The sequence below is a fragment of the Rhea americana genome, unplaced genomic scaffold (genome assembly GCF_003343005.1).
Source record: "Rhea americana isolate MKP2758 unplaced genomic scaffold, rheAme1 scaffold_65, whole genome shotgun sequence".
Taxonomy (NCBI): Eukaryota; Metazoa; Chordata; class Aves; order Rheiformes; family Rheidae; genus Rhea; species Rhea americana.
Genome location: NW_028186812.1, coordinates 3,128,947 through 3,143,648, shown reverse-complemented (window position 1 = coordinate 3,143,648; position 14,702 = coordinate 3,128,947). Strand labels below are relative to the sequence as shown.

The 14,702-nt window shown below is 36.8% G+C and overlaps 2 protein-coding genes across 11 annotated transcripts in view; one reads left to right on the top strand and one right to left on the bottom strand.

The window, feature by feature from the left end:
• Positions 1-2,644, top strand: part of SUPT20H (SPT20 homolog, SAGA complex component) — a 34,788-nt gene extending 32,144 nt beyond the window's left edge. For 9 of the 10 annotated variants that reach the window (XM_085320686.1, XM_085320687.1, XM_085320679.1 and 6 more), the window contains 2 exons: positions 524-629; positions 2,135-2,644. In XM_085320686.1, coding sequence (XP_085176812.1) covers positions 524-629; positions 2,135-2,235 — 207 coding nt within the window. In that variant the 3' untranslated portion in view covers positions 2,236-2,644. The remainder of the gene's footprint in view (positions 1-523; positions 630-2,134) is intronic. The other variant, XM_085320680.1, reaches the window with a different exon arrangement.
• The window catches only part of EXOSC8 (exosome component 8), a 12,879-nt gene continuing 749 nt past the window's right edge, over positions 2,573-14,702 (bottom strand). The window contains exons 2-12 of the mRNA XM_085320695.1: positions 14,361-14,616; positions 12,878-12,914; positions 11,743-11,806; positions 10,544-10,617; positions 9,942-9,987; positions 8,656-8,761; positions 8,523-8,568; positions 8,183-8,279; positions 6,991-7,111; positions 3,224-3,330; positions 2,573-2,785 (exon numbers count right to left, since the gene is read on the bottom strand). Of these exons, the coding sequence (XP_085176821.1) occupies positions 2,670-2,785; positions 3,224-3,330; positions 6,991-7,111; positions 8,183-8,279; positions 8,523-8,568; positions 8,656-8,761; positions 9,942-9,987; positions 10,544-10,617; positions 11,743-11,806; positions 12,878-12,914; positions 14,361-14,616 (1,070 nt within the window). The 3' untranslated portion in view covers positions 2,573-2,669. The remainder of the gene's footprint in view (positions 2,786-3,223; positions 3,331-6,990; positions 7,112-8,182; positions 8,280-8,522; positions 8,569-8,655; positions 8,762-9,941; positions 9,988-10,543; positions 10,618-11,742; positions 11,807-12,877; positions 12,915-14,360; positions 14,617-14,702) is intronic.

The following is a 14,702-nucleotide window of genomic DNA, read 5'->3' as shown; positions in this document are numbered from 1 at the left end:
ACTCATTGACCTTAATGGGCTCTTAATTCAATTTGTGTGATTAATGAGAGAGATGCTTTGTTTTGAAAAACAAATTTTAAAAGCAGGGGGATTTTTTTCATGAAACTAAGGAAAGTGTGGCACAATCTGAACTTGTGAATATAAATTTGAGACTTGTCGCATTATGATTAGGATTTTTGCATATGGGTAGTCTCAGTTGACGATTTCAGTGGTGGGGGTGTAGGAAATAAAATGTGATAGGATTAGAAACATGAATGGTAGTCTCTGTTGACAGTTGCTGGGGAAGCTGACCATCTGCCTGGGCCTTCTGCTAGGTAACAGGCATAATGCTGTCATTTCTCCTAGAGCTGTTTTGGGGGTTTCAGCATCTGTATGTTCCACTTCAGTAGTGATTACATTGCCTGTATCTGCACACATTATAAAAAGTAGAATTRAGAGTTTTAAAAAGGCATTTCAACCAGCTTTCTTTATTGATTGTTGCCAAAGTTTGGTAATAAGGATCAAGCTTTTTCATTTTTGCTAGGGGTCTGACCAAGGTCCATCCAATCAAGATCAGGCATTAGCTGCCCAACAAGCTGCTGTAATTAACCTGACTGGAGTAGGGAATTTTATGCAACCTCAAGCCACAGGTATGTGCTTGCTGAGCCTCCTTTTGTACTTGTGTTAATAAATTTATACTGAAATGAAGTTTGGTCTTAAAGTAGTCTTACAGTAGATCAGAACATTTTACTTTATTATCAGCAAATGAATTATACAAGAAATAGTTTCTTTCAAAGCATGCACTTCTCTGCTTTGTTTAGCAGTTAAGCATAGTAAATTGATCATCTTTAAAGGATATGGATGTAAGTCACACTTAATACAAAAAGAAAATACAGAAAATTTTCATGCCAGACTTCATTGAGGAATGTTTCTTTAACTGTGCTTAACATCCAGTATGAGAAAGTTCTTTTTGTGTCTCTACATGCACTTCATAATCTAATTACCTTCTAACTAACYGAGTATGTATATCACATTTTATTCTGTATTGTTTCCAATTTTACTTTGAAACTAATTCTACTGASTCCTCTTTTTGTTACTTTCTATTCCTGTGTCTTCCTTTTCTAACCCTGGYAAACTCAACCTCACCTCTTTGACCTGCCTGCTTCCCCTTTTCCTTTTCATAGTGTTGTCTCAGCTTGGCTCTGCCATGAACAGACCTGAGCAAAGCCTTCCTCAGCAGAGACTCCAGCTCTCTTCTGCCCTACAACAACAACAACAAGCCTTGCAGCAGCAGCAGCAACAGATACAAGTAATCCAGCAACTTCACTCTGACTGCATTTAAAAACAAATATAATAATTCTCAGCTCCAAACCAAAAAATTGTGCCTCTTAGATTTTTTTTTTTATTATTTATTTATTTATTATTTTTTTTTACTAATGTCTTCATGGTCTCTCAACCAGCAAAACATTTTGGCAAACTACATCTTGAAAGATTTAAGAATTTGTTGTTATCTCAGCTTGGAGCACTGAATTTATTTTTATTCATTGAAGCCATCCACCTTCCTGATTTGATAACATTCAAGGAGTGCTTGTGGCACRTTAAAAAAAAAATAGCAGGTGCCATTAAGATTTCAGAATAATATAACAACATGAACTGTAAGCACCTGTAAGTTCAAATGTAGCACAGCTCCAGTTAGTACATGGAAAAAGTAGCTCTGGCAAAGCATTCCTTTAGCATACTGTCATTCAGATGCTTTATAAAGAAGATCTTAGTATTCTACCACAGTCTCCTTCAGGTGATACATGTGGAAAAGACATAAACTAAAGAAATACTATGCTAAAAATGTACTGCTTAACCAAACAGATTCACTGAAGTTGCTGAGTTACTGCAGTTACTGCAACTGAGAGGGCAGGCAAAGAAACAACACTAGGTATACGTTTAAAATGTTTGATACACCCTCAGCAGGCTTCTGTGCCACTGGTGCTGCTTGACTGTATTTATTGCCCCAGTATGTGGTGTATTCCTTTTTGTTAACCCTGTACTTTCTCTCAATTTATTTCATTTTTCCCTTCCTGTCATTCTTCCTGAGAGGAAAGGTAGCTACAAAGCTAACTCTTAACAAGCTTTTTTTTTTTCCCCTCCTTTTTCATGGCAGCAGTTGCGATTCTTGCAGCATCAAATGGCTATGGCAGCAGCAGCAGCACAAGCAGCTCGCCTACGACATCAACAGCATTCAGGCAGCCACTCAAAAAGTAAAAGGAAAAGAGGCATGCCGGCTCCTCCAAAATCCTGAGACTTGCATTTGTTCATAATTAATGATTCAAAGGGGATTTTCTATGTTTAAAAAGGAGAAAGCTTAAAAACAAATCAGTGTTTTACATTGCTGGTGGGAAAATGAACTTTTGAAGTTACACTGAAATAAATGAAGCTGTTTTAGGGAACCAAAGCATCTATAAAGCAGCTAGGGCTTGGTTTCCTTAAGTCGTTTAATTTTTTTTAACAGAATGTTTTATCCTGTATTTTTTACCATTCAGCAGCACTGTATATAGTATAAGGGTGAAAATCATTTTAGAAAAAAWGAACTTTGTAAATGTAGTATTGGTATTTGTTTATTTAGTATAAAAGGTTTGTGAACACTGTAACAAATACAATTTTTACAAATCCATTTTTGAAAAGATCTTGCCTTTTGTTCATTTGGGTTGTATACTTTTTATCACTTTGTCAATCAGCTTCTTTACTTCTTTGTGTCTTGTAACAGCTCTGGTGATACAATCCTGAAGTTTGGCTCCTGTCAGAGGACTTCCACCTAAAAATTAAAAGAAAAATTTGATTTTCCCCTTACACTTTGGTTAGGTTTATTTAAGTCTGTTTTCCAATTGGAAACATTAAATAATACAGTAATTCTTGTGACCAGCATCTTAGATATGGGGCATATATAGCTTCCCCAGCTATACTGAAGCTGTCAAGCTTGCTTTAGGTTTTAACTAAAAGAGACTTTGCACAAGATTAATCCTTTGCTACATATAAGAATATATATATATAGGGCTAACGATGACTTTTTTTWAAAAAAATCTTAGGTCTTACTACCTTTTTCAAACTTAATTTCAAGCGCAATGATTTAAGCACTCCATGTGACCATCTGTTATCATAAAGCAGACACATTTTGCAAATAAATGTAGGTAAAGCATATTTAAATCAAAAAAAGGTCATCTCCATAGTTCCTGTGTAATAAACTTAGAAGTACCTGGCTTGTGGACTGAACACAGTCTACCTTCTTCATCAGTTACAACAGTTACTGTTCCAGTTGCTAAGTCTTCCTCTTCTACAGTTGGATCAACAATCAGTAACGTGCTTTTGAAAAAAATACATGCACACATGTTGGTATATGATGATCCATTAACTTCATTTGCAAAATACAAAAAAAGTAATTAATTTTTAAACATAATCTTACCAAATATTTAGAATGTGATTTACTGTACAGGCTTATGTTTACACCAGTTATCAAAATATACCAATATAAAAAAGAAAAAGAATTACAGAAAGGGAGATTTCACATTAATTTCAAGGGCCTACTTGAGTCTGTAAAGACTTACCATTACAATTTTAATGCATAAACTTGTAGGTCAACGATCTGCACTACCTATTTATTTCAGGAAAATACCAATAAACTACCATTTGCAACATGTAGTCACTTACAACTACACAAAGACCGTGTTACTGCTTTTGTGTAGACCCTACTTTAATCTCTTTTCTGGACCTGAAAGGTAAACTACACTTCAAAGAGCAAGTTTACCAAAGTAGTTCTCAATTTCTGATCAGATTTCTAACACTGATCAGGCTAGGAGTAGTTCAAAAATTTGATTGACTGAGTTCCTTAAGTTAACTGAAATAAACTGTCATAGCTCACATACTGTAGATCATTAAAAGACATTAAATAGTCATTTTTGAACCCTCTAGTAAGTTAAAAATGGAGGAAATGAACTAAAAAAATGAGACAATATCTCAACTATAAGTACAACAACAAAAATTTGAAATAAAAACTGTAATTCAGCCTTAGTTTCTTCTTAAAAAGTCATTGCTGTTATAAAAATTTGGCCCTATCCATAATTTAAAACCTAAACAGGCTGAAGTATCAGTATCAAGATAGGAAAAATAATATATGAAATTTTCATGAAGTCTCAACTTACATAAAAATGTTATTTGAACAATGTAGTATTGATTTAATCAAACTCAGCTTAGCAGCTCAAGTKCAACTACACTACATGATGTTTATGACAAGGTTGGGGGAGAAATCGGTAGTTTAGTTTTAGGAGCTGATTAAACTAATAAGAGCAACAAAATTTTTTCACTTTGAACTATTTGAATGTAATACATAACACTGGTCACAAACATACACTTCCTAATTAAAAACAAAATTCTTCTGGACAATTTAAACTTTAAAAATAATTTCCACCTTGCTGTTGTTAGCAATAGTGTAATGAAAACATCAGTCCCTAGCTATGCTACACAAAAATGTCTTTAAAAAAAAAATAAAAAAGTTTTAACCAAATGCACTCTGCAGCATCAGCCCTTTGCATGATGCAGGTGACCTACATACATGAAGAGTCTGATGCATCAGACTTAATAGTTGTGAACAGGTCAGTTTCACAGGAGCCATGCAGTGCGGCTGTGCAGTGCTCTACATGAGTGTGCCTGGCCCTCAGCCATCACCCAGATGTTTTATGTACTCAAAGAGGGCTTTTAGGCAGGAAGAAAAATCTCTGTGGAAGCTAGGGTATATAAAACTATTACTTGGAGGGCTGTGCCAATGCTACAGAAATACTAAAAAAATAGAACACATATGTACACGTGAATACACATTATACATATAACATGCCATCAATGTTTAGTTTTAGGAGATAAAGGCAGACTTACAAAGAATAACTTGTTTGATGCAAGAGTCAGTTCTAGTGAGAGGAGGAAAGACCTACACAGCGTAACTGATAGCTATCTTCTAAAGGCAACTCTTTGYCTGTTGGTGAGTATGAGTGATTTGAGCGCAAATAATACCTCCTGATAACTGTGTGCCTATCATGGGATACAAACTTCTGCACTTTTAGTCTACATCAAACTTAAAATCCACAAGAACTGGTATTAAAGCAATCAACAGAAGCACTCTAAAACACTGATAACTTAGTTTGGTTCATTTTGGTAATCAGCTGGTCAACATTTGAGTTTGGCATCTGCTCTTCCCACCGTGGGCATCTCATGTTTGAATAAAAGGGTCTATTAGTAATTTCTGTCAATACAGATAAATGTGCCATAATCTCCAACCACCATAAATCTTCAATCCGATTCCTAGAACAGTGATCATCTTATTTATCATTTTTTGCTTCTCAAATGGGTTTCACCATAAATACATGCATTTTTTTATGAACAGCTACAGAACATATAACTTCCACATTCCCAAGAGCAGAAATACTTTGTGATAGTACTTAAAACCACGGGTTGAGCAGATTAGTCTGTCACAGAATAGAATCACTGTGTAATTAACATGCCTAGACTAAATGAAAAGCTAGTAAATAATTCCAGCAGAGGAGTCACAGTAAGGCTGAGGTCGGAAGGGACCTCCGGAGATAACCCACAACAACACCCTGCTCAAGCACGGTCACCTACAGCATGTTAGACAGAGTTGCATCCAGACTGGGTTGCATCCAGACTGGGTTTTGATTATCTTCAGAGAAGGAGACTCTGTAACCTGTGCCAGTGCTCTGTCACTCYCACAGGGAAGAAGTTCCTCCTTATATTCAGGTGGAACTTCCTGTGGTTCAGTTTTTGCCYGTTGCCTCTTGTCCTGTCACATGGGACAACGGAAAAGAGTTCAGCCCCAGCCCCTTGACACCCTCGCTTCAGGTACTTGTACACATTGATAAGATCCCCCCTCAGGCTTCTCTTCCCCAGGCTAAACAGGCCCAGCTCTCACAGCCGTTCCTCATAGGGCAGATGCTCCAGCCCTCTGAKCATCTTTGTAGCCCTACTCTGGACTCTCTCCAGTGGCTCCATGTCCCTCTTGTCCTGGGGAGCCCAGAACTGGACACAGGACTCGCAATGAGGCCTCACCAGGGCTGAGGAGAGCAGCAGGATCACCTCCCTCCACCTGCTGGCAACACTCTTCCTAATGCATCCCAGGAGACCATTGGCCTTCTTGGCAAGGGCACATTGCTGGCTCATAGTCAATTTGTCATCCACCAGCACTCCCAGGTCCTTCTCTGCAGAGCTGCTTTCCAGCAGGTCAGCCCCTAGCCTGTACTGGTGCCTAGGGTTATTTTTCCCTAGGTGCAACTTTCCCTTGTTGAACTTCATGAGGTTCCTCTCCACCCAATTCTCAAGCCTGTCCAGATCTCTGAATTGCAGCATAGCCTGCTGATGTATCAAGTCAATCTGTCAGATGTCATTAGTTTAAATTTTCATCATCAGATTCTTTACCTACAGGAATATTGATTTAAGAGTGCTGGTCATACATCATATTGGGCAATTACGCTTTCAGTTATCCAGAGTTCTTGTTTTAACTGGACTGTTACTTATTGCTGCTTCTTTTGACTAAGTCCTTGGTATAAGCTGTTCAAAAATACCATCTTTTACATCCATAAGCATCTGAAAGATTAATTTTGTTGTCAAAGATACTGCACAAACATAAAACAATATCCATTCCAGAAATTCATCGCAATCCTAGAGTACTTTTAAGTTTATCTTTTAGGTGGGGAATCAGTTCTGCTTTAAGTCACAGGAAGAACTTGGATAGACTTCACTTTGTTCTACTGCATACTCATTCATACCAGAGGGCTGTGGAACAGTTCAGCAAGACAGGCCTAGGATAAGAGTAAGTGAAACTGCACTGACTCACACTGCATGGTCTTCACTAGCTCAAATGGGTGAAAACTGACCCCCTTCCTTGGGTAGTACCCTCTCTTTTTCTCCACTTCTTTTAACTATACAGCTGTTTTTGTAAGTATAAAACCTTTAACAACTTACTCATCGAATATAGCAAATGATGTGGCAACTGGATGCTTTCTGATGATCAAGGGATTCTTCTGTTTTAAATTAACTTCTGATAAACCTGTTTCTTCATTTACCGTAACTGCTGGCAACTGTACTGAAGAGAAGGAAAAAGGATAATGGTATATCATTAAACATTTTTTGGGGGAAGCCTAGAGATGACCAGGACTACTGACATATTTAAGCTATTCTTTCACCATATTGGTAAGCCACTGAAAACAGATCGGAATAGTTTTTGGCTACATTATCAGTGTTCTGTACATAGAATTTCTTCAATTCAATGAAAATATTTAGCTTAGAACTATCTGTCCAAATAAGTATTTTATTTTGCTTCTCAAGTTCTTCTTTACATAGAAGAATTTTCTGCTTCAAAAATGCTGTAAAATTCCAGTACCTTAAGAGTGGTATTTCACAGAAACMGTTCCCCCAGAGCCTACTAACCATATTAAGAACAGGAATATAGTCTCATCTCAGTGACTTTTTATACACCTGTAGAAATAGTACAATCCAATTTTCAGAAAACTCTCCCTCAGACAACACATACCATGTCAGAGATAGCATCACGGAAATAAAAAGCAAGGAAGCTGCAGGAATTCAAAGGCAAGCAGTTCATAGTCAGACAATGAGGCTTTGCCATAAGCATCCTTTTATACTACCCTCCTACTGGCACATAAAACCCACAAACTTGTGAATTATCAATCCATATATTGGATACATCAAAATCATTTTTTGAACTCTAATAAAACTAGAAATACACTATCGTGACAATAAACAAACCCACAGCACAGTATATGCAAGTATAGCTTGCATATACTAAATAGATTAACAAGTAAGACTCTGATCTAGATACTAAAGTTGTTTATGGCCACTGTTGAAAAATTCAGATTTCTAGGATGCAACACACAGCAGAACGGCTATTAGTCTCATAAGAGAGGGACAATATGCATGGAAAAATATGCAGCTTATAGCCCAGCTGTTAAGCATCTATAGAAATCCAAACTGTMATTTCTACTTCATATTTATATTTTAGTAATTTAGGGTTAAAATGACAGGAAAAAAAATAGTGCAAAGGAATTATGAGTTGCCTAGTCATTGTGATTCAGAATGGACATAGTTCTCCAAACAATAATAATGAGGGTGCAGATCTTACTCCAGAGAAAAAACTTACCATTTTTTAATGCTGCTAACAAAGCAAAGGTACTGGCATCCAAAATGTTTCCATCATAATCCAGACATATGATATCACAGTATAACACCCAAGCAAGCTACCAAAAAAGATTTGCATATGTGAGATATTACAGCAGGTAAAGAAATGGGGCGTTATTTAAGCTAATGCTGACCATACGAACAAAGATGCTTACTTCTATAATAATTAACTTCTGCACTTTAGATGTAATCCAAGACACCAAAACTAAAAAGTAAAAATCTGTAACCCCAAATACCTTCTTTAAAGTCCTTACACTGTGATCTTGTTAGCAAGTCCCTCTTCATTYTGAGATACATCTTACCTTGCCATTTGCAATACACAGATCTTCTTTCTCTATCATCTGTGAACTAAAATAAAATGAGAATGTAAACCAAGAAACAGAAAATTATTTTGCGGAGTTGTTTTTGTTTTAAATGCACTAAAATGGTTCTTACTTTTCAATCACATCTGCAATGAACTGGCTAGCTGCCTGAGCCTCTTCACCAGGAGGTCCAGGGCGAAACCTTGTTGAACAGAGGGATGGCAGTTCTACATTGGGAACTAGGTATCAAAAATCATTGGTTACAAACTAATGAAAGMATGCTATAAAAAAATCAAAAACATAAATACAACAATATACATTACCATTAATATTATTACCTCTTAATACCATTTTATGTACTTCAAATGAAAGGCAAGACTAAGAACTTATCAATCAAGTCTTCCTTCTTCTCCCCTCAAAAATTAAGCTACGTGTGAGCTTTGTAGTAAAGAATTTATGCTACCTTGCACTCTGAAACTATTTACTCCATGCAAAAARTATACGCCTAGCTACCATTTTCTGTTTGTAATCCTGCTATGAATATCATGACCTCACACAAACTCTTCTTTAAATGTTAGGCATTCTTAACTAGATCAAGAGACAATAGCATTTTCATCCCACAGCCTGACTTTACTGGTATGCTATCTGCTTTTCATCAACTTTTATAACTTGATGCTTTAGACATGAAGCAAAAACATGCATAAAGTTTACAGAATAAAGAAATGAGAACATAATCAAGTTCACTGAAAACAACGTACTTTGGAAATACCTTACGAAAAGGGGATTTAGTAAAAGCTCTTAGTTTCACAGAAGGTTTTCATTTCAAAAGAATTCCATAAAGGAGCAAAAAGCTACCCTCAGGATTTGTACAATCCACTGAGAAATAAGCAGCTACAAAAATGGGTCTATTTCACTGTTTTTAAAGGAGTTAAATTTTTTTGTCTCTTTGGGATTTCAAGACAAAAGTTAACATGGCTTTGCATAACCCTGCAAGCCACAATCTTTTATAAAAATGAACCTTCCTACCTCATTATACACATTTCCCTCCTTCCTCCCTTAGTATACATACTTCCCCCCTACTGAAGGCATCATTTCAGCCTGGGCTGGAATCAGCCATGAGARGGTAGCTTTGCATGGAGAACTCAAAAGCAGGACAAGGGAATTTTGAACTGGAAAAAGGCTCAGCAGATCCTGCTTTATGTCACCACACCAGCACTAGAAAGCTACAATACCAAAATYAGTAGTCCCTGATTTAGGCTATTGGATTTTGTTTCTGAAGTGCTATATGTTAAAGAATGTAGTACAATTTTATCTAGTTTCTTTTAAAGTTCTTTATAACGCATTCAATCTATCCCATSATTACAGCCATWTAGCTGAAGTAATACAAGATCTGAGTAAGATGCATACTTAAGTACTTACCAATATATCCCTTATTAGGAGAATCTACTGGAGGTGCTGCAAGTTCCTGCAGAATGAGACAAAATAAAAAGGTGAATTTTGTTCACAAAAAGAGTTTCTYTCCTATGTATGAACAGTTATTTTCTTGATGGTATCATTATAGTTAGATTGACCAAGAGCCATTTTTATCAGTGACTTTCAAGTTTTCAGGTTACGTATCTGTATTTGGCATGAGGGAAAACTCAATACAGGGGTGTAAAGTGATTTGTCTCCTGCTTCACAGCAGGCCAGATGTAAAGCTGAGGCTGGAAGTCACTCAAGAGTCCAGCTACACAATTACCAATTCACTTGAATATTCCACAGCTCTTCATTTAGCTTTTATCAATAAATAACAACTTTAATTTTGCCTATTTCTTCCCCCGATACACAATACATAACACAAAATACATGTTTTCAGATTGTACAGGTAGGATTAGACAATGAAATTGCATTTAGTTTCAGGCCTGAAAGTAACCCACACAAAGGACTGTAACTGAGTGGCACATTATCGCAGCTCTCCAGAAGATTTATTCTAAAGATCAATGCAAAAATTCAACTACAGTTAAAATAGAAAACATCCATACCGCTTTAACTCCACATATTACTGTAGTATTTCCTAACTTCACCAGGGCAGAACCATCCGCTGTTGTAATTGAACCTGAAGAGAGAAAGTACTGTTCAATAAAATTTGTTTCTATTCCAAGTGCCTTAGTTAACAACCAACCTCACAAAGCAYTTACATCATTTAAAAACAAACAAAGGCTAAAGAAAGCATCCATGAATTCAGCATGGGAACAGAATCGCTCCTTTTCTACCACTTAAAAGACCGGATTATTAACATTTCTAAAACATAAGCAAAGGATTGCTAATTCCTTGATCCAAAATTCATTACTAGTATTTTCTCCCAAAATTCTGTCTTAGAATAAGCCTGCCTCATTATCACCTTGATACAGTTTTCTCATACTTACCATACAACTTTTAGTTCATTAAYGTAAATCTGAAGTAGTAATTTCTTTTAGACGAAGAGCAGTCAATGATCTGTTGGATGAAAATGTATCTTTCTACCATGCAAACACATAAAACAGCAAGAGAAAGCTCTAAATCCCACAGATCCTATCAAAAGAGAACTTTTATAGACCAGGAATCACAGACAGTTATTGTAACACCACCATCTGAGTGACTTGTTGTAAAACCTAATGGAAAGCCAACACAGTGGAAGAGACCTGCTAACTCCAGTTTGAACAATAAGCAGCAATTCTTCCATGGCAGCTAAGCTGTAGTTTTCTCTCAAAAAGTTAAATTAATTACACTCTTCAAAAATCACAGCAAGGTCTAGGAAAGGCTCCTCGGAAAGACAAGGTGCTGCTGCTTGCTATACAGAAGTATGTCTGTGTGAGACAGCTGCTCATCAAGTTAAAAAACAAAGCAGAAGCCAGGAGTCACTGCCTCTCTCAAGATGCTACAGCATTCCGTGTATGCCTAGATAACGCCTTCAGCATCTATAACGTACACAGCTGATCTTAGAATTAGACAAGCATCTAAGCACGCTAAATTATGCTATGCAGATCAGCCCAGAGGTAGGACTGAGTAACAGTGCTCAAATATATTCCTGTACAACACATTCTTTTTAACACTTATTGAAATTATAAATACAAATCCTACTCCTTTCTTGTTTCAAAATTCAAGTATCAGGAAAACCAAGTCATTAAGGGCACCAACTATAAAAATCCGAGAATAATAATAAAAATCCCTTTCATTATTATTATTCCAAATAAGYACTTACCTATGTTGACAGTGGTTGCCCGGAATTCACCTAACTCCCTTCCATCAGGTCGACAGTTCTCCTTCTAAAGAAAATTACAAAAYAAATTAAAAAACACGTTTCATGAAATAACACCCCAACATTTATGTTTCGTGTGTTTATATAAAAAGTGTTCCCTTATTTATAGCAGAAATACGGAGTTACAAAATTGCTAGAGAAAGCTCAGTCATACTCTGCCTAGCTTTGCAACTGTGGTTTTAAGACTCCAAATTTTATAAAAAAATATATACATAACAATGGATTAATTTTCTCAAGGATACATGCTACAGACTAGATTCAGAAAGCTATTCAAGAATGAATACTATTGATAAATTTAGAAAATTCCCACATTTCTGCATTGTTTAGTTTTTGTAAGTAATTCCCCTTCCCTACTCAGTGAAGCTCTGAAAAATATTTTCAGTCAAAAGCTGTAAACAAAACCTGCACATACACATTAAATTAGAAGCAGCCCCAATTTACCATCACATTAGATGGGAATGATAATTCACCATAATTTCAAGTTTCTCAAAAGCAAAGACTTTAATTAGCGGTTCAATTAATGTATATTCATATCTTAATCGTATTTCGTTATCTAACAAGTGTTTTAGAAAGTAAAGGACTGTAAACTAAGCCCCAGTAGGCAATGAAGCTTCTGATAACATACATATCCATTCTGCATTTAGAAAAAATAAAGCTGACTGCTGGACTCATTTCTTAGTATTATTTTAGTAATGCATAAACTAATATAATACACATTACCAAAAAAGTCAGTGTTCTTCCTCCACATTCATGGTGAATATGGTTAGCAGTAGTAGTCTCCATTATTTATCTTTTTAGTAACATCTAAAAGCCCAGTCTGGGATCATTTTGTACTAGACACAAACCTGGGCCACTACCTTAGTCAAGTTTAATTCACATTGCTTCTGAGGCCAAAAGAAGCATTTATTCATGTGAAGTTAAACTTACTGCAGAATATATGCCACAGATATAAGGGAAATAGAAAAATTTAATTAAGGGGGAAAATAGTTATACTCCTCACAGAATGTTTTGCCTCTGAAGTTTCAGGTTTCCATACAGATTACAACCAATATATACATGCACATCATGTTCTACTCACCAAAAATCTTCTATAATATTCCAAAGGTTCCACTGTTCTAGAATAAATAGAAATTGAAGTTTACACGCAGTCTCTGATAGCTAAGATATAACAAAAAAAAGAAAAAAAAAAGCAAGCAACTCCCTACAACAGTAAACTGAGAATCAAGCTAACTAGTAAAGTTAACTATCAATAAGATCACAGCAAGATCAGGAAACTTAACTGATCTAAGATGAAGCCTTCTAAGTTTCAGAAAACTAGCTGCCGTAATACATGTATGATTACATGTATACAGGAAAAGGTTTAGAAAAACTGAGGATGAAGAAATAAACATTTTACCTACTTAAAACAAAATGCTTCTTGCTTACAGTTAGGGAAATTGCATGCCCATATGCTTATACAAACTAGCTTTCACCTCAAGAATCTTAAAATTATTATTCAGGTAGTTAGTTAAGGTCAAAAAGAGTGTTTATTGAGGCAAGAGTGTCAAGTGTTTTTGAAGAAATGGTGCAGAAAGGGTAAATTAATAAATTATCTGAAATATTTTGTTAGTTCAATGACTGGATTCAGAAGTACAAAACAATTTATCAGTCTGGAAATAAAATAGCTTTTTCTTAGAACTCTTTTAAATAAAAATATAACATTATGAAATATGCTTTATGCAGTGTTTCAGTTGAGGAATATTTAATGTGTACCATTAATACTACCAACATAGTCTGTATATCAGTATTTTCAGCATAGAACACCTAAACAAAAAAAGATAGAGAGGCAGTGTGATATATGAACAAAGCCAAAGGTTTTGTTCAAATAAACGTTTCCAGAAAAACAGAGATTAACTGGGGACAATTTTTACCAAGCTTTCCAAATATAAGCTAACATACAGAGACATCACAACTTATGACGACAAGCATGAATTAACCTGTCAATTCCCTATATATGCCTCTACTTCTGTTTTTAATGCCACCATAAGGCTTATTTTTTCCTGATTCACACAGGTGCACCTGCTACACCGTCCCATGATTGTAAGCCAGAAATCTGGAAAGAGCAGTAACAGGAAGAATAGTCATAAACAGGTTGTAGAAAAAGTACTGAGTTTCCTACTTTCCTATGTTTTTCGTAACTGTAATTCTTGTAATTGGTTCCTTAAAGCAACACTGACGGTACCTCTTCCCTTTCTCAAAGGCTGCCCTTCTCCAGCTCTAATGCGTGGGTCAGTGTTTCGGAACAGAAAGAATAACCCAACATTTCAGGTTGGAAGGGGCCTCTGGAGGCTGTCTGGCCCAGCCCCGTGCTCAGGTTGCTCTGGGCCTTGCCCAGCGGTCTGTCTCCAAACAGGGAGATCCCACACCCTCTCTGGCTGACTACCCCTCACCGTGAAAACTATTTTCTCTAATATCTAATCAGAATTTGCCATGTTTCAATTTGTGTCTCCTGTCTCTCACCCTGTCCCTATCTAACTCTTCTGTCTTCTCTACGTCCCTCCTCCACTTAGGCAGTGAAAGACCTTATCCAATCTCTGTGCTGTAGGTATGAAATAGSTTGTGCAGGGATGTCCACAAGCTCTACAGGCACCTCCAAACGTCCGTGTACTTCTTGACAGGGCAGCGCTGACAAAATACAGCATTGCAAGTGCCCCGGCGCCACGCGAGTACCACGGAGGCAGGCGCGGCCCCCAGAGGGGAAGCTGGCAGGCAGGCTGCGCGTCGCCGTGGCAGCTGACGGCTTCGCGTCACAAATCAAACGAGACCCGAAAATAACAGCTTAAAGCGTTTTAAGAATAGAGCGAGCTCCATCCCCGCTCTCCTTGGGCCGCCACGCGGCTCTAACGGCCCCAACGGCCGCGGCG